The following is a 23,213-nucleotide window of genomic DNA, read 5'->3' as shown; positions in this document are numbered from 1 at the left end:
AAAAAAAAAAAAAAAAAAAAAAAAAAAAAAAAAAAAAAAAGATTCCAAGCAGCAAATACAGTAAGATAGTGGGTAGGACCAATGAGCCCCAAATGATCATTTGCTTTAGTTTGTTCTAAATCACTGAATAATGCTTTTTAATTAACTTGAGTTTGGTAATGAAAGGTTTCTGATGGGGCGCCTGGGTGGCTCAGTCGGTTAAGCGTCCGACTTCAGCTCAGGTCACGATCTCACGGTCCGTGAGTTCGAGCCCCGCGTCTGCTTCTGATTCTGTGTCCCCCTCTCTCTCTGCCCCTCCCCTGTTCATGCTCTGTCTCTCTCTGTCTCAAAAATAAACGTTAAAAAAAAAATTAAAAAAAAAAAAAGGTTTCTGATATTACTGGTAACATGAGATGTGTATTAAAAGCATTACATGGAAGGAAAAATAAGATAAAAACAGGGAAGGAAACCCTAAGACAGTCTCTTAACTACAGAGAACAAACTGAGGGGTGATGGAGAGGAGGTGGGCATATAATGGGTTAAATGAGTGATGGGCATTAAGGAGGGTACTTGTGATGAGCCCTGGGTGTTATATAAGTGGTGAATCACTAAAGTCTATTCCTGAGACCAATATTACACTGTATGTTAATTAACTAGAATTTAAAACTTGGAATTAAAAAAAAGACCAGAATAGCGATAATCATTATTGCACGTATGAAGAGATAAGAATGATTTCAGTAAGCTCCTGATTGCTTACTTACCCCCGCGGTAGATGGGTGAGATGGGATAGAGGATACCGTTGTCTGTTGGGTGGCAACTGAAGAGGATCGCTGTTGTGGGAGTTCCGTGGTTTTCGCATGTTTGTAAGCTACACGGTAGGGGGAAAGTAGTTTACGAGAAGAAATGGTGGCTAGACGTCATTTAATCAGTGTCAGTGGAGCAGTGTTCTCTTTTCCCCTAACTTACAAAGAACGATTTCCAAGAAAGGAGGCTCTAATAAAAGTTAATGAATGAAACATCTGGTTTCATGTGCTTCTCCACAGTTCTAGGCTTTTCTCATCATTAGAAATGATTTTTAAAAATCCAGATTTAAAAAAAAAAATTGAAAGCATCTGCCCTAGTAACCCAGTCAGCGGGCGGGCCGCGACTGTCCAGGGCAGCGCCACCCACTTGTACCTGTGGAGGTGGCTGAGAAGAAGACGCCGCCGTCGCTGTAGGTGGAGAGGCGCTGGTCGGCTGCTTCCGAGTGCTCGGACTTGTCCTCGCCGCCGCCGCTGACGCCGCTGACGCTCAGCGCGCTGGCCGACCGCGACTGCTCCCGGCTCCGGCGCTGCGCTTGCGCTGGGGGGCGGGGAGCAGGCGTGAAACTTAGGCGGTAGCAAAGCCTGACTGTAATGAATCTCAGTTCGGTGGGGTGGGGGATTTGCGAAGCGTGGTTTTCGGTAGACTTCCACGGATTAAACCCTCGAAACCCTTGTATATTATGTGGTTGTCATCCTCATTTTCCACATGACAGCTGAAGTGACTTACCGAAGGGCGCGTGACTGCTAAACGGTACAGCCACGCTTCAAATCTCAGCCTGTCCTGGCCCACAACCCCTTCCCTCCACCCTGTCCGTTTTCCTGGCTCATCAAAATTCACAAACTCCACGTTAAACTCCTCCAGAAAGCCCTCCCTCACTTCCAAATTAATTTAGATCCCTTTCTCAGTTCCTACAATTTGTGTGCAGACCTTTAAAACTGCACGTGTCAGGGTGTAACCACTGATTTACTGGTCTTTCCATCAGGAGAATAGAGTGTAAATTCTTTAAGGACAAACACTATGTGTCATTCTACATTTTAACATGAACAGAAGACACAAAGGCATGTGGCCTGTCTTGTTAATAATCTTCCTGGATGACATAAGAGTGTTCAGAAAGTTGCCAAAGGTCAAATTCATTCTCTTCCCAGTGCCTATGTATTTTTTCCCATTATGTCTCCAATAGAAAGATGTACTACTTTTTCTTGAGAAACAAAATGATAATAGTGGGGCCTAAGGAGATTTACATGGAGGCAGTGAGGCAATCTTTCCCTGATTTAAATTTTCGTAGAAAATGATATTGTCCCACCGGTCAGGGAGGTGTTTCTCTGCGGAATGACAACAGAACACTGAAGACCCTTGAGTTTCCTTGAGGTCACCGATGCTAGCCCACTAAATGGTGACATTTATGTCATAAGCTATAACATACCATTAATCATGTGTAAGCTTCGTGATTGTATATTGTCTTCTGCTGGATCATAGTCAAAAACTGAGCCCGGATTAGTACGCCAGACACGTAAACCTAAGATTGAGCGAAATTAAGGATCAGAACAGATGTTTTTGGATGACTCCTGATATCTTGGAAAGCAAAGCATGAGCTTAATTAACCACAGGACCATGAACACCAATTTAGCTTAGTTCTCAGAGGAGAACAAAGCAGAAGAAAGAAGAGAGATCAGCTTTGCAAGCCGTGAAATAAGTTTTCTTTTACAACTAGTGAAAACAGAGACTGAGGTCCCTTTATCCTTTGCCTTCCTATGGGTAATTCCACTCCTGTTCTTCTACCCCCTCAGTTTCGAGTTGATTTTCCTTGTAGGCCTCATATACCTGTAATAGTCTCCTGATCCTGGTCATTCCGTTTTTGTTCCATTTCTACCACTTTTCTCTGAATACCTCGGTAGTTAATGTCACTGAAGTCCTGTGTGTTCTTCTTTACTCGTTCAGTGATAGGGTCCGTCACCACTGGTGTGAAGCAACCCTTGTGTTTCTCAAAGTCTTCATGATATTTCACCTGAAATTTCATTAATTCACTTTGTAAAAATATGACGGTGTGATCATTTCCTTTTCCACCTGATCCAGCAGGCTGGCCCGTCAATCCTGAAGAATCCCGGACTCACCGTTGAGATGTGACGTTGGGTCTCCCGCACCCGTCTCATCTCTGGAGTGTCTAGGACATAGGCAGCTTTGCCTTGTATTTGTTTCCGGAAGCTATCAGAATAAAGAACCTGGTAGAGGAGAGACCATGAATTAAGTCCAGGTCATGGTACTGTTCTAATTCTGAAGTCTCAAAACTTTTCCAGCACATGGAGATAAAAGTAGCTGGGAAGGGAAGCTTGAGTCAACTGAAAAGACCCAGTGATACCCTTGACTAACGGCTGAACAGATTAGCATGAGGACAAATGGGCAGGGCTCTCATCAGGAGAGAAAGGACAAGTTTTGTCTTTGAAAATGCAACTCTGATTTCCAAGGGAGATAGAGCACAGAATTTCAAAGAGGATCGGAAGAAATTGGTCTCTTGGATTTGCTGGGAATTGCAGCACCAGCAGACTGGATGGTATTTGGCACTAGGTGTGATTCTGACATTGAAAACAACTATCCTTTTAATTTTTTAAAAGTTTAATGTATTATTTAATCTCTACCCCCAACACAGGGCTCGAACTCATGACCCTGAGATCAAGAGTTGCATGCTCTTCTGACTGAGCCAACCAGGTGCCCCTAAACAACTGTCCTTCCAAACAAGTGATCATTTTCACAGGTTTATGTCCAGATTTCATAAACCCATATGTTAACACAGAAATCAAGGTCCTCCAGACATGAAAAACCCAAAATACCAAAGCCAAAGAAGGCATCCACCTCAGAGTATTACCTGTTTCATAGAATACCTTAAAAATAAAGGAGAGCAGAAGATTGAGGCTGTTAGGAAGTCAATTTGTTACAGTTGGTTATGTAAGACTACCTAGTTGGTTATATAAGACTACCTTGGAGTAAAATAAAGGTAAGAGAAAACATTGGCAATTAACTTGTTATTTCTTAGTATGATCATTTGGAATTTAAAAGCACAGTTGTGTTAATTTTAATGTAAATTTTCAGTTGAATGAGAAGGTGCACATTTTTATGGTGTTAAAAATGTTATTTTCCAAGATGTTGCAGTTCTTTTTTTTCATTTTAGTGTGCTTTCCAAGTGAATGAGAAAGGCGTGTTTCTATGATGTTAAAATGTTATTTTCCAAGTTGTTGCACTACTCCTGTGTTTAATCCTAGACAATACCGAGCTAATGTTTTCTTGGTTGCGCTTAGCTCGCTCCATCTCTGGAGTAACAGGTGTCGGAGTTGCTTTTCTCATATTCTCTTTGTATAATACCTAGAGGAGCCAAGAGAGCATCCAGACATCAGAAAGCAGAAAACCAGTTCTGAAAACCATCATCTAGCTTGTGTTATGGCTCAATTATATCACACTCTATAAGAAACGCATCAGGGAGATAAAGCCATTAAAATGTTATTGTATAAAGCCAGAGAAGAAGAAAGAATTAAATCAGTTTGAGCTGGAGGGGTTGGTTGGTTGTTTTTAAGTGGGTAAAGATGAACTTAAAAGTTCTGGGAAAAATGTGAGGTAAATTAGTGATATAACCATGATTGCCAGGCTTATTAAAAAGGTAACGATTTCTTTTTTCCTCTCCGAAATACCGAGCTAAAGTTTTCTTGATTGCGTTTGACTCTTTCCATCTCAGGAGTAAAGGGTGTAGGGGTCGCTTCCCCCGGTTTCTCTTTGTATAACACCTGTGAGATACAAAGTTGGACCCGAAAATCACCAAGAGGCAATATTCAGGCTATTAAATATAATGCGATTTGGGGAAGAAAACTCCAGGTTTAATCTACTACATTAGTGAGAACGGCTCTCAAGAAGAAAGCTTAAAAAAATAGTTAATGGCAATAATACATGGAGTAGGTCATTTACAGTAGATTCTAAAAAAATTGGCATTTTGCTGGTTTTTAACCTGGGATGGAGTTAGGAGCAGGCCAAACTGCAGGGGTTACTTTGCAAAGTTAAAAGCACTTTCGTTTCTCAAGGCAATACCGAGCTAATGTTCTCTTGATTGCGTTTGACTCTCTGCATCTCTGGCGTGACAGGGGTTGGGGTGGCTTTCCCCACATTTTCTTTGTACAAAACCTACACGGGTCCAATGGATCCAAAAAGCCAAAAAGAAAAAAAAAAGTTACAGTTACCAAAAGATTAAACAGAATAGATAATTTGTTATGAGGTTCAGGGTGTCAAACCATTTAGGCAACAAGGTTAGGCGGAAAGAGGTATGTTTCCAAAGGAAGCTGAGTATAGTTACAGCCAGACACACATTTCCAGGGTAGGCCCCTGCCCTGACATCCTGGCAGACCGCCTGACAGAACTGCAGTGTGCCCCAAAAAGGATGAAAGACAGCCTTCATTTGCCCACTAGTCCATGAATTTCAAGCACCAGACAGATCATCTAGAAAGGACTGTAGGGGAATGCGCTTGAGTGACACGGAGAAGGCGGGGCCGGTCCCTACACAGGAGTGGGCGACTGGATGGTTGGTTGTGCAGCAACTCTGTATATAGACACATCCATACAATCCTGGGCCCACAAACAAGGATTTCTCCTACTCTTTTGTTCCCTGCTGTCATCCGTGCTCTGTCTCCTACCTTAGTTCACCAGCAAACTTCTCAGTAAGGAAAAATGTTCTCGGCGATTACATCATTAGCATCACCATAAATCCTTTACCTCAGTGTCTCACTTCAGTGTCATTCATGGGGAATGGGTTTGGGAAATGATGTTCAAGAGAAGGAATTCTGTTCAAGTAATGGTTCTCAAAGTGGGGTCCCTGAATAGCAAGCTCAGCATCGCCTGAGCGCTTTGCTAGAATTGCAAATTTGCTGGCCCCACACCAGACCCAGAAAATGAGAAACTGTGGGGACAGGGCCCTACAATCTGATGTAACAAGTGCTCCGGGTGATTCTGATGCCCTGTGCTCAAGTACTGGAGAAACCCACACATAGCGCTGATGTGAGGGGTCGCAGGCTTCTTCCTTACACGAGCTAGTGTCCTCCCCATACGAATCCCAATCTCTGCTCCCCCCCCGCCCCGTAATCACTAAACATATATAATATCACAGAGCACAGGCTTACAGGAAATGGTTTACTAAAGCTAACAGTTAAAGACCACGCTAAAGACAAAAAAAAAAAAAAATTAAAATTGGTAAAGCAAAAACAGTTCGAGTGAAACTTTCCTTTTTAAGTAAATTGATAGTCATGTGCTGAAATCACTAGTGGATCTTAGTTTTTTCATTTCTATGAGCACAGTACCTCCAAACAATCACATGGGGATTTGAGATTGTTAGAACTCAGTTTTGTTGTTATCCAAGCAAACTAAAAGACAAGTGGGTTGTTTTTTTTTAATATTTACAAATATCCGATGGAATAGAAATGTCATTATCCTTGAAGAAGAGAATCAGGGGTTATTTCCCCAAGGTCTCTTTGTCTAAATCTGACAGGATAAATTAGAACCAAAAGTCATAGGTGCAAAAGCTGAAGAAGATCACAACTCCAATGTTCCAGAAAGAGCTCTCATACCTACCCCATCCCCCAAATTTCATGAGTGCATAAAACAAAGAGACCTTGAAGATAGTAGATAGAGAGTAAGTTTGGGGAGAGATGAGTGAAAGGATATTTTATTGGAAAATCTGTTACTTCCTGATATTAGAACTTTATGGATTAAAGCAATCTTGTTATTACAGGGTTAAAGCTAAGAGTAGCCTTCTAGGAAAGAAGGATACATGTGATAAACAAAATTCACAAAATTTAAGTTGTTTTTTAAAAGTAGGATTAATAAGTATTATTTTAAATCATTAAAGAAGTAGTTTTTGCTTTTCTTGCCAAAGTACCGAGCTAATATTTTCTTGATTGTGTTTGACTCTCTCCATCTCTGGAGTGACAGGTATAGGGGTTCCCTTGCCCATATTTTCTTTGTACAACACCTGTGTGATGAGAAAGCATCCAGAAAAAAACAGCCGTCAGTAATATTTCATTGGTTTTAAGATTTTAAGGACGAGTTCAACTTCCTTGTTACCACATGACACAGGAGTTACAGGTTGACAATTTGCCACAAACTACTTTAATGGCAGCCAGTCTTGGGCTGGGAAAGAGGACTGTAGGGCAGCAAGGACCTCAGCTGCTGGGGAAAGGTTGTCAGTTATTCATGTTATTGTTCCATTTCTGTGAGCACACTGCCTCCCAATCACGTGGGGGGTTGAGATGGTTAGAACTCGGTTTTGTTGTTATCCAAGCAAATTAAAGACCAGTGGCTTAAACAAAAATATTTTAAAATATCAGATGGAATAGAAGTCAATTAACTAAAATTAAAAACTGAAGCCATAGTAACAAGGTAAAAATGCAAAAGTATGTCTTTTTGCTAAGTGAGGTATGTTAGAAACAAAGGAAGGGTAGTGGGTTTTTAAAAAGGAATAAATGTTAAATATCTATTTAATTATGAGGTTAAATGGCATCTTCTTTTCCCTTTCTTTCCAAATACCGAGCTAAGGTTTTCTTGATTGTGTTTGACTCTCTCCATCTCTGGAGTGACAGGTATAGGGGTTCCCTTGCCCATATTTTCTTTGTACAACACCTGTGTGATGAGAAATCATCCAGAAAAAACAGGCATCAGTAATATTTCATTGGTTTTTAAGATTCTTAAAGACAAGTTCAACTTCCTTGTTACCACATGACACAGGAGTTACAGGTTGACAATTTGCCACAAACTATTTTAATGGCAGCCATTCTTGGGCTGGGGAAGAGGACTGTACGGCAGCAAGGACCTCAGCTGCTGGGGAAAGGTTGTCAGTTATTCATGTTATTGTTCCATTTCTGTGAGCACACTGCCTCCCAATCACGTGGGGGTTTGAGATGGTTAGAACTCAGTTTTGTTGTTATCCAAGCAAACTAAAGACCAGTGGTGTTTTTTTTTTTAAATATTTTTTTAAATACCAGATGGAATAGAAGTCAATTAACTAAAATATAAAAAAAAATGAATCCATAGTAGTAACATAAAAATGTAAAAGTATGTCTTTTTGTTAAGTGAGGTATATTAGAAACAAAGGAAGGGTAGTGGGTTTTAAAAAGGAATAAATGTTAAGTATCTATTTAATAACGAGGTTAAACGAGGCATCTTCTTTTTCCCTTTCTTTCCAAAATACCGAGCTAAGGTTTTCTTGATTGTGTTTGACTCTCTGCATCTCAGGGGTGATGGAGATTGGAATTCCAGTCCCCAGGTTCTCCTTGTATAGCACCTGTATGATAAGAAAGCATCCAGAACAAAAAGAGCAGTCAACCACTTTCCCCCACTTGTGGAGAAGTGGGGAGTAGAAGGGCAAAGAGGAAGAGAATGAGTTAGAGGAAAGGAAACACCAGAAGCTTTTAGATCCAACCTGTACGAGCCTAGAGACATAAGTAAGGGAATGCAGGAAAGAGCAGCAAAAATGAAGAGATAGGAAAGGAAAGTTTTGTTATTTTTGTTGTTTGAACAAATCCCTGTAGCACCGAGCAACAGAGTGCACCATGAAAGGGAAGGATTAGTGCCCCCAGTTTGTTATGAGGAAGAGAAAAAAAATTAAAAGGGTAAGAGATAAAAGGAGAACCCAGGAAGTTATTTTTGATTTGGAAATGTTATTAATAATCCACATAAGGGTATTTGGGTTTTAGAAACATTGTATATATGAAGATACCTACACAAACCTTCTTTTGTTGACTTTTCAAAAGAAGTCCAAGTATTTAATTTTTAGTTTGGGTGAACACATTGGGAGAATTACTTATTTTTAAAGCAAATGGAGAGCAATGACAAGATTCTAAAAAAGGAAACTTCAAAAAATCTGTACAAACACCAGTAGGGGCAGAGAAAGTTAGAACAGAAATGAGACCAACATTCTGATCTTTGCTAAATAAATTTTTATAAGCTTTACATTCAGATCAGATTTGCCAAAGCAGGATAAATGTGGGTGCTTAGACACTGAGAAGGTTATGTTTTTAAAGCCTGGGATAGAATACTGAACACTTTTTTGTTTTATAAGTCAAATGATTATATTAATACTTAACCAAAATGGGGAAATGGATTCATAGGAAATGGCAGCATTAAGTTGTGAACAAGACATGTCAAAGTTTTTATTGGGATAAGCTGATTAGATTAAAATTATAGCCATTAATTTTTGGTTTAAAAATAGTTAAAGGGATTTTTTTTTTCTTTTAAATACCGAACTAAAGTTTTCTTGATTGTGTTTGACTCTCTCCATCTCTGGAGTGATGGGAATTGGGATCCCTTTCCCGAGGTTTTCTTTATACAACACCTGTATGACACAAGAGAGCATCCAGAAAAAGCAAAAGCAGTCAAAACAGCCCTTTCATCTGTCCTGTAGGGACCCTCGTACGAGACTACAGACACCAAACAGGAAAGACAAATTCACCAAGTCAACCTAGCTCTTCAAATACAGATCTGGATGAGAACACGCTCCATATTTCCTTAGCTAACGTGCCAGTGTATTTGGTATTCAACTCAATATCAACTCATATTATACTGAATGTTTGTTTCCTGTGTTGGGAATTAAGGAAAAAATTACAAATAATTTCATAAAGGCACTAAAGTGCTTAGTGTACAATAGAAAAATTATTTTTTAATTAGATTGACAAATACCTATTTTACCTACATAGAACATCTATTTTGCAGAATAATAGATATTTAAATCCCCAGGCCAAATTTATGCAATATAGCAAAATTGGTCTTTGTTGAGTAAATTCAAATTGTGGAGGTGGCCAAGTCAGAAAGGTAATGTTTTAATACATAGTACTATTTATTTCACACAGAATCTTGAAAGCTCTATGCACCACCAGACAATTTTGCCTAAATGCAACCTGTGTAAAAATGAACACAATGGTTACGTAGGAAAAAAAAATTGCCCAGTACTGTCAGGATCATTACGATCTCAGATATAAACAGTATACTTACTCTAACGTAGAAGAAAATAATTAAAATATAGTTTTGAAAATTAATGCAAACCTTAATTCTTCTAAAAGAAGAAATCATTATCATCATCATCATCATCGTCATCCCCCCACAGGGAAAATAATGACTATAACATTCCAAAGGTAACATTAATTTACATTGACAATTTAACAAAATCAAAAGGTTGTTAGTGAATAGTAATTAAAAACAAAGGAAAACAAAACCAAAAGACAGTGGGACCAAAGAAAGTTACTGATCTAACTATGTGGAAGAATAAAACTTTCTGAAAATATTTAAACTGACAATAAAAGCCACTTTGGATCAAACCTGCTCCCCCCAAAAAAAATCCAGCTAAATTTTCCTGTTGATATTTGATTTTCTATCTCAGGCATAAGTGACTGTTAGGATCCTTATATAGCAGTTTCACAGACTGAGTATTACGGAATTTTTCAATAGCATTAATACAAGAAAAAATAACATTAAATATACATTTATGATTTGATTTGTATATTAAAAAAAAATCAGAAGGTCTGGATCTGTATTCATGGAATAGCTTGTTCAGCAAAAGTATCAAGATAAGATTGCTTTGGGTTCCAACAGTGAGCTACTTTCTTTTTCTGTCCTGTGTTTATCCAGATAGGATCTAGGTTAAAGTAACCACTGCTCCCAAGCAAGAGCCACTAGTTCTGCATGTGGTCTCAAGTCCTATGTCTAGGACTTCTGCTAACCCAGAAGCATCAAATAACAAGAGTTCTGAGTAAATAAGAGCTATGGTGTTTGGGTTTTTTGGATATCAAGGAACTTCAAAAGTCCCAGTGGCAACATAAAAGTTGAAAAAAGAAGGAAAGGAACCAATTAAAAGTTTTAAGGGACTATTATAGAAGGTATAAAATGTTAGAATCAAATGGTAAGTAAAAGACGTGAAAACAGGATCCAGTTGATGATATTAAAAAATGTTAAACTCATTATTTTAAAGGGACTAATGAGAAGTTTGTTTTATAGAAAGTTGTTATTATTTTTAAAATATGGAATTAAAGGAGCTTTCTCCTGAATACCGAGCTAAAGTTTTCTTGATTGCGTTTGACTCGCTCCATCTCAGGAGTGACAGGAAGGGGGGTCCCCTTGCTCAAGTTCTCTTTGTACAAAATCTGTGTGCACAAAACCAACAATCACATCAGCATGGACCCATCTTTTAGGTAATTAACCTTCAAACTAGTCTTTAAAAGTATTTTTGTTTATTTTCATAATGGCATGAAATAGGCCTGACCAACTTTAAGAAATAGAACCAATCACTTTGACATTTCGTCACACACAGTAGGATGTCTGTCTCTAAGTGGCATTAATAGAGACACAGCTGCCAGGCTGCAGGCAGGAGTCACTAATATAGGTCTTCTCTCAAAGACAGAGGTATTAGGCCTGATCAAATAGTGTTCAAGTTCATTGAAATTAATATCCATAATGAGTTGTTGGTAATGCTAAAATAGGGAACAAGAGAGAGAGAGAGGTTGGGGGAAATAAAATAAATATTAATAAGTATTAGAAGCTAAATAAACATTAGCTTTCAATCGTCCTTAAGCTATTCCAAAGTAAACCTCATTTATATCTGATGTGGTACACAAACTAACTGAGCCACATTTCTGAGTTATTGTAAATTGTTCTGTCGTCTCATGAATGGAAATATTAAGAGTCACATTCTTCTACAAAAGGCTACAAACACAAAAAAATAACATCAAACAGAGCCAAAATAAGCACAAATAAAATTCTAATTAACACTGACCTTTTGAAAGGATGTTAGATTTTTACTTTTGACTTATGCCACAACAGTTAGAAACACTTATTGTTATTAAAGGAGGATTTGAGAGGGGAAAAACACAGAACACTGAATATTATGGGTTTTTAAGGAAGTGACCAATAGTTATGTTTTAGGGAAAACAGTTAAAAATTTCACACCAGAACTCAAGTAACTACTAAATTAGATTTGGGTTGAAAACTGAGGTAATATTTGGTATCATTATTTTCATTATATGAATTTAGTAATTTTACAGGGAGAAAAATCATATGTTTGTAATGTGTTAAAAATATTATTTTAAATAAGAATTAAGGGATTTTATTTATGCCCCTAAGAAATACCGAGCTAAAGTTCTCTTGATTGCGTTTGACTCTCTCCATCTCTGGAGTGATAGGTGTTGGGGTTCCTTTCCCCAAATTTTCTTTGTACAAAACCTGTGAGATACAAGAAAGCACCCAAAAGACATTCAAAACAGGCACAAAGATTAAGGAAGGGAGAAAATCAGGGGCAGGGAGTTGGTGTGAAGGGGGAATCTTTTGGTGAGTAATTAATTTAGTAAGGATAATGCTTTTCCTTTTTCTTCACCACTTTAATGATGAAGTCTACCATGCTAATTCTGGGGATGAAAAAGTACATTGGTTATAGGAAATGAGTATAATGATGAGGGATCTGGTGTTAATTCTCCATACGGTAATTCAGACCTAAGTATCCACACTTGTCAGTCGCTAAAAATGTTAAAGTACCATCAGAAAAGTGAGTCACTATGTTTAAGTCCAGATGGTTTTGGTCAGGTAATAACACGCACACGCACACACAGGAGTGTTAAGATGTTACTTTAAAAAAAAAAAAAAAAAGGATAATGGGTTATTCTGGTAAATTTTTAAATGGGGAAATAGAGTTTCTTATTTGATATATTTGTAAATACCGAGCTAAAGTTCTCTTGATTGCGTTTGACTCTCTCAATCTCTGGAGTGACAGGGGTTGGAATGCCTGTTCCCAGGTTTTCTTTGTACATAACCTGTAGGAGATAATTAGCCAAAAAGGTAAAATGACCATGAATCCTTTAGATTATAGCCACATGTGTGGGCTGTGTGGTGGAAACCCCTAAAAACAATCTGCTTTCAGATAAGACACTCAAGGGATAAGCAAAAGAAACTCCACAAAATTTTATGTTCCCTCTTCAAAAGTAGTAATTTTACTACCTTGAAGACTACTTTACACACAAATGTGTAATTTAGTACACATTTTCTATAGTCAACACTTAATACAGTCCTAAAATTCATTAAAAAGTGGTAATAAATTCAACAATGAGAAAAATCTAACCATTTCATGACATTTAGTATCAGTAGGTCCACGGTAGATTTGTACTTAATACATAGGTTATGTGGTTTAAAATCTTATAATCATGTGACACACTATTCTTTCAGGTTTATTGAGAATTTTGTTTTGTGTTTTCTACTGAAAATTCCTAGGCGGCACCTAGTCTGTAGGTGCCCTTAATATGACAAGATTTAAACAGTGTGTTTTTCAGGAATTCTTCCCTTGAAATTTCTACTGATGACTGTTGGATCATGTAAATTACTAGTTTTCAAACTGAGGGATGTCCTTATTTTTTTAGGGGTCATATCAAAGGTCTGTAAATTTTAATGAAAAGAGCAAGGAACTTCTTGAGCCTCTGGCCTCCTTCTTTACCTTCTTCCCTCTTGATTAATGTTAAGAATTGTCAGCCTAAAGAAATGAATGAATTCTTTTTAAATAAATATATCCCATGGTGTAGTTGAGCATGGGTGGGGTCAACATGAACAACGTGGGAGTTTGTGTCACAGATTAATTCTGAAAATCACTGACAGACTAGTGGTGATATCTTTGTTTTGCTGAGAAACTTTTAGGGATCTTTAAAAATCTACCGGGTTAGACAAACTTGTGTTTCTTTACCCAGCAAGGCAGCAGACCTGGTCATGGACAACAGAACAAAACGTAACCAGAGAAAGACAGGAAGTTGTAATCAAAAGTGACTAAAGGAGTTTTCTTCGACTGGTGGTCACAAAAATCTGGATTGAAATTTGTACCATAAGGAAGCCAGAGTATAAGCAAAGAGTGAAAAGGGAGTGAGATCTAAAGAATATGAGCAGTTTGCAAGAGAGATATCAAGGGTCTCCTAATGGCAATGAGAGTTCAGTCCTCCAGAGACCAGCAGAACCTATAAGACCAAGGTCGTCACCTTTTATTGGCCATCAACTATTTCCCAAGCTCCACAGTGTCTCTTGCTAGTAGCCAGCTTTTGCTTAGAATCTGCTTACAGATGGGAAAGCTGAGGGAGTGAGCGTTTGTGCACGTGTGTGTACGTGCACACAGTGTTGGGAGGTGGGGAGGAGAGGCTAGGCTAGCCTGATAGAGGTCAGGAGAAACATATGCTTAACCTGATTATTTCAGGTGTGAGGGACCACCCCCATCCCTCACACCCTTCCCCCACAGATAGACACTATGCACAGGTGCCTGAAATTCCTATACAGAACATGCTCACTATATGTCATTGTGGGTAGATAAATGACAGCTGGCACCTTAGAGACACAATGCATTTGCAAGACAGCAGACGATACAGGGCAAGAGATCTTGAAAGGGAGAGGAGAAGCCTGCATAGACTTCACAAGTCTACCTAGAGTTTTCCTGGATGGGGGAGAATAACCTGAGGTGCATACTCACGCAAAGATATATATAAGAGTAACACAAAATCTTATATATATAATTTTATATATATATATTTTATATTTTTTATATATTTTTATATATTTATATATATATTTTTATATATATAAAATATATGTTTATATATTTTTATATATTTTATATTTTTATATAAAATTATATATAATTATATATATAATACAATATATATGCAATTATATATATGTAATATTTTGTATTTTTATATTGATATCTTTTAACTCACTTGAAATCATTCTGATAATCTTATTACTGCTGGCACTTTTTACTTTAGAAACTGCAGGCATGATGATTAATCAAGAAGCCAAGTCCCTTCTGCTCCTTAATTATGTGAAGACAGAAGTTTCTAATCTAGGATGGAGGGAGGGAAATTCACACCCTCCTCAAGGCATGGGAAGCCCTTGGTAGGAGGAAGAAGGGATGGCAGAAAGGTAGGTAGCAATTGGGAGGTGGCTGGTTGCACAAATACATGCCCAACACACGGGCCATTACCGAGCTAATATGCTTCTGTGTCTCCTTGACACGTTTTACTTCAGGCAGGTCAGGGATTGGCGTTCCTTGTCCAATGGTTTCCTTATACTTCACCTGCAGATATAAAAATGGGAACATGTGCATGTGTTTGGTTAGTAGCTCTGCAGTTTGTAAAGTCACAATTTAAATAATACAAACTCTACACTTAGTGTGGACGGGGACCCAATCTGATGCTGGGTCGGAGAACAATTATGGACAAGGACACTTGATCTCTTTCCTATCAATTAAGGGTGGGGTGAAGGAGGAGTCCATACTTAGACTGTAGCCCCTCATCTTTCCGTGCACTCCGATGTTCTTATGCCCAATAGTTCATTTGGCCAGGACAGATATATTCACATGTATATATCTAGGAAGGTTGATTTTTTTACTTTAACATATTCTATTTTCTTACAAATGACAAAAAGTCTCTCCTAGACCAAACTTTAGTCAGGGTCCTCTGATTCCTCTTTCCAATCAGGCCTCAACTTTTGGACTTCCAAGTCTGTCTCTGTATTTGCCCAAATTTAGCAAGAATCCTTTAGCCAGAATCCCCCTACCCTTGGTATCTCATCACTCTTGTTATCTGACCAAATTCCTTAGCCCACCAGGCAAAGTCTGGTCCCCCTCACCTGCTGCCAGCAAGAATCTGGTTAGGTAGGTTCAGCCAGAACCCTCCCTACCCCTGACATTTTCTCTAAGTTTCTGTCCTCCCTCTGCCTCCTTACCCCCCTGCCCTGTTCCCACCCCCAATTATAAATCCTTTTCTTTTAAAAAAAAAATTTTTTTTTAATGTTTATTTAGTTTTGAGACAGAGAGAGACAGAGCACGAGCAGGGGAGGGGCAGAGAGGAGACACAGAATTCGAAGCAGGCTCCAGGCTCTGAGCTGTCAGCACAGAGTCTGACGTGAGGCTCGAACTCGTCAACCACCAGATCATGACCTGAGCCAAAGTTGGGCGCTCAACTGACTGAGCCACCCAGGTGCCCCATAAATTCTTAGCTTTCCTTGCAGTGTTTGAAATTGAGCCCAGTTCTATACTCTGATCTCTTTCTCCTATTTTAACAGTCCAGACTAAAATCTGTTTTTACGTCTTGAACCAGCATCTAGCTCTGGTTTGCTCTGATACCAGCCTCTCCATCTCCTACACATAACCTCCCCTCATGACACCTGCTCAGCACCGCACTGACTGTGTGACGGTGCTCAGCACAGGCACCCATTCCAGCAGCTCCTGGCGACAAAGGTTCTGAGGGCAGCTCAGCCCTCAAAGTAAATTATCAAAGGGAGGCAGAAGACACTGCAGGTGAGTTCACGGAGGCGTCCTTACCGAGCTAATGTGGTCCTGTGTTTGCTTCACTCTCATCATCTCAGGGGTCTTTCCGATTGCCGTTCCCGGAGAGACATCCTCTTTATATAAAACCTGGCCATTCACAATCAGGACAATGTTACACAGAGGAAGAGAAAGCCCAGCGATTCCTGGAGGAAGACTAGGAAACATGGCTTCTGTGAAAACAAAAGACCCTAGAGAATGTCCTTAGCAAGGTACCGGAGTATCTGACGATCTGACATCTGCATCAGCATCAGTAACTCCTACCATATATACAACACGGATAACTTTCCAGATCTTGAGAGCTCTTTTAAGATTACTGTACTGTATTAACACAGGATGAGAAAAACCAGAAAAATGTTGATTTAAAGAAAACCCTCCCATATGAAACACAAAATCCGTTAAAGAAGTGTGAAGTCAGTTATTCTGGGGAAGGAGAACAAAAGAAATCACAATGTCAAAAAGAAATCTATCTTCATGGAACAAGACAACACATGTTACTCCTCTGGGATTAAAAAAATTAGGAAGAAAGAAAAGTTACTGTGTTAGCAGATTTAAGTTGTTATTTCAAATGGTCCCCGGCGTGATGTTTTTAGAGCAAAGTATGGGAAATTCGATCAAATAACCGCTGGTATTAACTGGGGAGGTTAGATGTTAATTGTCTGAATCAACAAGAGGCTAGCATATTTCTACAGAGGAGAATGGAATTATTCGGTTAGCATTAAATGGAAAATAAATAGTAAATATACCGAGCTGAAATTCTTTTGATTTTCTTTAACACGCAGTATTTCTGGCGTGTCTTGAACAACTGTAATTTTTCCTTTACTGTTTTTAAGGTCACACTGGTATTGGAGCTATGAAGAAAGAGTAAATATCTTGTTAAGATCTCAACATCTTAAAATATATTTTAAATTGTCTATATTGTGTAAAGGAAGTTAAAATCCAAATTAAAAAAAAATATGTATGCCACAATAATCATGGTCCGATAGCCAAAGGGAAATTCTTTAATAAGAATTTTATATAAAAAAATTTTAAAGACGCTAAAATTTGTAAAGTATCAAATTAAGTTTCTTAAAAATGCATCCCTTCCTGAATCGATTTTGAAAAAGACCAATGTCAGCACGAATGGAAGATGGAGACAGTTCACATGCAGTGGCAAGAAGCTACTAACACAGTAGCAGGTGGGTCTTTCACGTTATGATTTGGTACTGAAATATCAGGTAATCCCGGAGCAGAATGGAGCACACAGTTCCTGGGCCACTGGTGGGAGTTGTAAAGGGCCACCGCACAGCCCCACTGCAGGGGGATGGCCCAAGTGTGTAGGCCCAGAGGCATCCACAGTGCCGGCCTTATCCCAGGGATCAGTGGGCTGGGTCTTAGATTCAATAAAAACTTACAAGGCTGAAGTTCTTTTGGTTCTCCCGGACTCTCTGCATCTCTGGAGTGTCCAAAACAGTCTCATAATAGGACATGCACTTCTCTGCATCTTCCTTGTACTTTTTCTGAGAATAGATTCCAAGAAATAAGGATGGAGAACACCACAGGAATATGGGCCAATGGGACCTAAAACTGCCCTTCCTGCTCAGTCAGCAGAAGGAAAGTCCTTTGTAGGTTTTTGACTGTTCCTGGATATTAGGTTGTTCTAAAGCACGGCCCTCTCTGGTCAGTGAGTGCCATGCCTTTTCTTTCTGGGAGAGCTGAGGCTGGGCATTCAGTAAGACCCACTGTCACGGCAAAGATGGCAGAAGGAGGCCCTCGCTGGCTGGCCCACCGAGGAAGGGGACAACCAGGCTCCTGGCAATGGGGTGCCTACTGTGAACTGGATAGGGAACCAGCCAGGAGCCGGACTTCCACAGGCAGGGAGAGAAAAGCAGGAGGGTTAGGAGCCATCAACAGGCCTCTGTAAAGCTGGCCTTAGCTGGTGACAAGGAGATTTTTGCTGAGCTGATGTGTGGCTGGGGTTCCTGGCCACAGGATGCACCAGGCAGGCAGGACCAGCAGGTACTTCCAGAATGTGGCTCTGATGCTGCAGCACTGGGGGCTCTGCTAAACAGCATTACGACCAACTGACTGGCCAAGGCTCTGAGCTGGCCTTCACCTCTCTCAGGCTTTCCTGCCCCTGCCGAGCCTTTGGTTGGACACTGTGCCCACAGGTCTGCTCTTCTGCCAGATACCTATACAGTCAGTCCCTGCAACAGAACTGACTCACTTTGGTTAATCTCTGCAGCAGAACACATACTCTGCCTGAGAACCAGATTTTTCTTTTATTGCTTGTCACTAAGTCCTTTCACTTTTCTCTCCAGCTTTGTTTAGCTCCAGTTTCTCCCACTTTTCAGGGAAGTTTGGGTGTGGCAGAAAGGCTAGCTACTTTTGCAAGGGGATAAAACTATTCTTTGTACAGCTCTCTCGTCTAACTTGTACTACACACGCATTATGAATTACATTTATATGTTGAAAGATTTAATCTCAAAGATGATAGCTGTTTCAGTCAATAAGAGATTTCAGTTTAGATTTTTAACAGGAAGCCAGTTAAAACAAAGATTTCTGGAAGGAAAGAACAGTTCGTCACATTCCCAGTTCAGGAAAAAGTAACCTGAATGAATTTTCTTAGTTACACAAATGTAAGGCAAAGAGTTTTCTTTCTTCTGGGAAAGGGGTAAGACCAGTCCTTCTTTTTTCTTTTCCTTTCTTTTATTTTTTTAACGTGTATTCATTTTTGAGAGTTAGAGTGCCAACGAGCAGGGGAGGGGCACAGAGAGAGGGAGATACAGAATCCGAAGCAGGCTCCAGGTTCTGAGCTGTCAACACAGAGCCGGATGTGGGTCTCAAACCCACAAACCGTGAGATCATGACCTAAGCCGAGGTCGGGCACTCGACCAACTGAGCCACCCAGGTGCCCTTTTCTTTTCCTCTTATTTTCTTAACATTGAGCAAAAGCTGCCTTAACTGCTTGGCCAAGCTAGTGATGGTCACTAAGAGGGGTGATCAGTTTGTATTTGGAACTTGGGGGTGTTATGAGAGGCAAGAGTCCCAGATCCCTGGCATTAGGAAGTATTTAGTATATGGGGCACCTGGGTGGCTCAGTCAGCTGAGTGCCAGACTTTAGCTTGGGTCATGATCTCACAGTTTGCGGGATGAAGCCCCACATCAGGCTCTGTGCTAATGGCTCAGAGCCTGGAGCCTGCTTCAGATTCTGTCTCTCTCTCTCTCTCTCTCTCTCTCTCTCTCTCTGCCCCTCCCCCACTCGCACTCTCTCTCTCTCTCTCTCTCTCTCTCTCAAAAATAAACATTAAAAACAAAAATTAAAAAAAAAGTATTTAATATATTATCCTGAATTTGTGGGTCCATTTAGACTGTTTGCATTAACCCCCAAGTATGAGATTTAGAAGTTATAAAATATGTACTTTTCACTGGAAACCAAGAAGCAATTTTGTAGAAAGCACCAGCACTACTACATCACTGAAAGGTAAATACTAATTTAAATTGGGAGGGAAGTAACTCGTCTGGCCATATTTTATGCCTTGAGGAACTAGCAGAGGAAAGTCCCAGGAGAACAGAGTAAGTGATTTAATTCTTCCCTGGAAAAGGCCTGCACTCTGGGGTTTTCTTGAAAGATCAGCAGTGTCAAAAGGCTCAAGGTTATACAGCTGGCAAGCCTCTCACAGCCCCAAGAATGCTGACCTCCCCCAATGAACACAACATGGTAGTTTGGGGCCCATATAATTTTGTTAATAAAATGATTCCCCACCCATCCCCAAAACAAAAGGTTTATTTCTCCCATTTGAATATATCTATTTCTTAAATAAACAATTCTCTAGTGATAACGATTTTTCATGTCTAATTTTATGATATAAAATTATATGTTGATAGTATAGGATTTAAATCCATAATTTCCCTGACGCAATTGGCCATTGAGAGATCACCTGTGACGACTGAAAAGAAACAAACAAATAAAAACAGATTTCCAGGGCCTACATCAGGCTTAGTAGCTTTAAAATTCCAGGGTGGGACTAGGAAAATTATATTCTCAGGTGTTTATAATGCATAGCCTAGTCAGGTCACCACAGCTTTATAACTCACTGCTCAGAAGACAAGCAAAAATTCTACCTTGTAGGTTCTTAAACAAATTGCAGATCCCTGATATCACTGAAAATGAAAGCAAATGAGGGTATATCCTGGTCTATAAAAGAACTTCTACTTCCCTTCATTTCTGTTTGTGGGAAGATAGTTATCTCTCATGGGAAGAATTGGGGTTAGATTGCATGGTTGGTGTTGATGACCTATTTCAATCTGGTTAAGGAGACTGATAATCCAGATAGGGACTGTCTACTTTGTTTCTTCCAGATTTGCACATAAATTTTACATCCACATTATAGGAGATTTTACTTGTTAAAATACTGATTCATTAACATGGGTGGTACCATGTAAGAGTTTGTCAGCACCTTAAAGTTCCCTCCCATAATCTATTTTAATTTGGATACAGCAATCTCAACTTCTCTTTTGTTGGGCAAAACTGTGTTTTGAAAGAGGCTGCTTAGGTATTCATGGAAAGACTTTTTTGTTCCTCACGCCTGGGGTCTATGAGTGATATTCCAATGAATGTCCTTACCTGGCTTGAAAGGTTCTTGACTTGCTGGGCATGAATGATCTCTGGAGTATCAACCACAGAAGTGAAATTGGCTTTTTCCATTTCTGCTGATTGCTTATACTTAATCTGCAACAGAGCACCCCAAAATTGGGTAAATGTTTACAATGTACATGTTCGTTGATTTTGTTTGATTACGAGGTGGTCATTATTTCTTTTCCAAAAGGATTCATTCATTTGAGATTCGATATTTTTTTCCTATTGTGTTTATAGCTTTGTATGAAAGAGAGAGTCAGAAAGGTTGAGTCCTAGCTATTGAAAGACTTACTATGTAATTTGGCACAGGGGCTGGGGAGGTAAGAAGTAATGGGAAAGGAGCAAGATGATCAACACATAGTAAGGCATGGATTGTTTACATATAGAAGAGCTGGGAGCAGGACAAATAAGCAAAAGACAATGTGAGATGTCTAAAAACTACGTTTAAATTTAGGTCTTGAAAGGAGGAAAAGAAAGAACTCCCAAAATAGTCTAAACAAGGAATTCTTCATGCTGAATGGGGGGTGAATTGATGAACAAATATAACCAAGATGTCAGAATCTGCCCTAGCTCCAAGTTCCCCAAGTTCTACCCTTTGCTTTGAATGTCTTCTGTGGTTATAGACTCAGAAAGACAGACAAACCCTTTGCAGGCCTGGCATAGGGTTTCTGATTCTTATATTAGAATGGATTCCACCAGGCAGATGTTTAAAAATGCCACTATATACATATGACTGTTATTGACCAAGTCAGATAATAGAAGGACAATATGTGTTGTTGTAATCACAACTTTTTTTTTTTTTTTTTCAATATTGACCTGAAATAATGACACTGACCTGACTGGCAATATCAGTAGCATTTCTGGCCCTCATGAAGTCAGGAGTTTCATTGGCCATGGCATTCAGACCTCTTCCTTTGACTTCCAGCTCCAAGTCTCTCTTATATTCTTTCTGTAGTAGCATTAAAAAACAGTTACCTAACTTTCACGACTAGGTAGTAAATGTATAGCATGAAAATAAATCCACATAATATACCATTTCTGTTACTAGTGTTCACCTTCACCATTCCATGTGGTCAGAGGCAATAGTGACCACAGAAACCCAGAATAGGAATAGAATAGGAAGCAGGAATAGAATAGGAAACTATTCTACTCACATCAACATGGAAGCCTTCCTTTTAGACACTTTTAGCATTCTCTACTTAGAAAATCGAAGTACAGGGGCACCTGGGGGGCTTAGTCAGTTAAGCATCGGACTCTTGATTTCAGCTCAGGTCATAATCTCAGTCATGAGGTCGAACCCCATGTTGGGCTCTGTGCTGAGCATGGAGCCTGCTTGGGACCCTCTCTTTCCCTCTCCCTTTACCCCTCCCTCGCTTGCACACACACACACTCTCTCTCTCTCTCTCTCTCTCTCAAAACTAAATAAATAAAAAGACAACCAAAGTATAAAAAAAATTTTAAATTTGGTCTGCTACATAACTAGTTTTGAACCTAGGTGCCCAACACTCCAATATGGTATTTTAATTTAAACAAGCTCACTGTGGGTGCCTGGGTGGCTCAGTCAGTTGAGCAACTGACTTCAGCTCAGGTCATGATCTCACGGTTTGTGAGTTCAAGCCCAGCGTCAGGCTCTGTGCTGACAGCTCAGAGCCTGGAGCCTGCTTCTGATTCTGTGTCTCCCTCTCTCGCTGCCCCTCCCCCACTCATGCTCTGTCTGTGTCTCAGGAATAAATAAACATTAAAAAAAATTTTTTTTAAACCAGCTCACCAAATGGATTGTGGTTAAATCAAATAGATCTATCTGTCTATCCATTTATATATCAAATAGGTAAATAGATTATGATAGCCACTAGATACAAACTTATAATATCAACTCATCAGAAATTGAGATATCACTTATTTAATGGTTAATAACCATGTTAGATATGGAATTTGAAATTCAAAACTCTCTTTTTCTCTCTTCCTTTTTCAGCGTAACTTGGCTTGGAGGAAGAAGATGCTCTGTTAATTATATGCATGCAGTTGGCTGTGGGCCTACCTCATTGAGGATTTGAGTGGCGTTCTTTGCTCTTAGCATGTCAGGTGTGTCTTCCATTTCACTGAGACCCTTCCCACGGATGCTTTCCTCTAGATCTTTCCTGTATTCTTTCTATATCACAAAATAAAAGCAACATCACTGACAAGAAAACCTGGATTGTTCCTCTTAAATAAAGAGCCAAAAAAAAAAAAAGAAAAAAAGAAAAAATACCCTTCCAATTTTAGATAGTTACAGTTTAGTGATTAAAGATATGCATAAAGGCAGGGTATAAGCTTCATCGGTTAATACTAAATATCAGATAAGAAACTAGACATTAACAGGATGCTAAGGTAAGCATATTTTATTAGGTATTCAATTAAAAAATGAGAAGTATTAACGTGGGTAATAGATTAGATGGTAATACCAAACACATGTGA

The 23,213-nt window shown here is 39.4% G+C and overlaps 1 protein-coding gene across 1 annotated transcript in view; it reads right to left on the bottom strand.

Annotated features, from left to right (window-relative positions):
• NEB (nebulin) overlaps positions 1–23,213 on the bottom strand; it is a 202,298-nt gene that overhangs the window by 4,790 nt on the left and 174,295 nt on the right. Inside the window, exons 129-146 of the mRNA XM_049615651.1 lie at positions 22,798–22,908; positions 21,595–21,708; positions 20,748–20,852; positions 17,536–17,640; positions 16,888–16,992; positions 16,139–16,231; positions 14,798–14,890; positions 12,507–12,599; positions 11,923–12,015; positions 6,689–6,781; positions 4,852–4,944; positions 4,461–4,553; positions 4,045–4,137; positions 2,895–3,002; positions 2,605–2,788; positions 2,207–2,299; positions 1,156–1,320; positions 741–847 (exon numbers count right to left, since the gene is read on the bottom strand). Of these exons, the coding sequence (XP_049471608.1) occupies positions 741–847; positions 1,156–1,320; positions 2,207–2,299; positions 2,605–2,788; positions 2,895–3,002; positions 4,045–4,137; positions 4,461–4,553; positions 4,852–4,944; positions 6,689–6,781; positions 11,923–12,015; positions 12,507–12,599; positions 14,798–14,890; positions 16,139–16,231; positions 16,888–16,992; positions 17,536–17,640; positions 20,748–20,852; positions 21,595–21,708; positions 22,798–22,908 (1,941 nt within the window). The remainder of the gene's footprint in view (positions 1–740; positions 848–1,155; positions 1,321–2,206; positions 2,300–2,604; positions 2,789–2,894; positions 3,003–4,044; positions 4,138–4,460; positions 4,554–4,851; positions 4,945–6,688; positions 6,782–11,922; positions 12,016–12,506; positions 12,600–14,797; positions 14,891–16,138; positions 16,232–16,887; positions 16,993–17,535; positions 17,641–20,747; positions 20,853–21,594; positions 21,709–22,797; positions 22,909–23,213) is intronic.

The sequence above is a fragment of the Panthera uncia genome, assembly GCF_023721935.1.
Source record: "Panthera uncia isolate 11264 chromosome C1 unlocalized genomic scaffold, Puncia_PCG_1.0 HiC_scaffold_3, whole genome shotgun sequence".
Taxonomy (NCBI): Eukaryota; Metazoa; Chordata; class Mammalia; order Carnivora; family Felidae; genus Panthera; species Panthera uncia.
The sequence above is the reverse complement of the archived record's forward strand: the minus strand, read 5'-3'. Positions and strand labels throughout refer to the sequence as shown.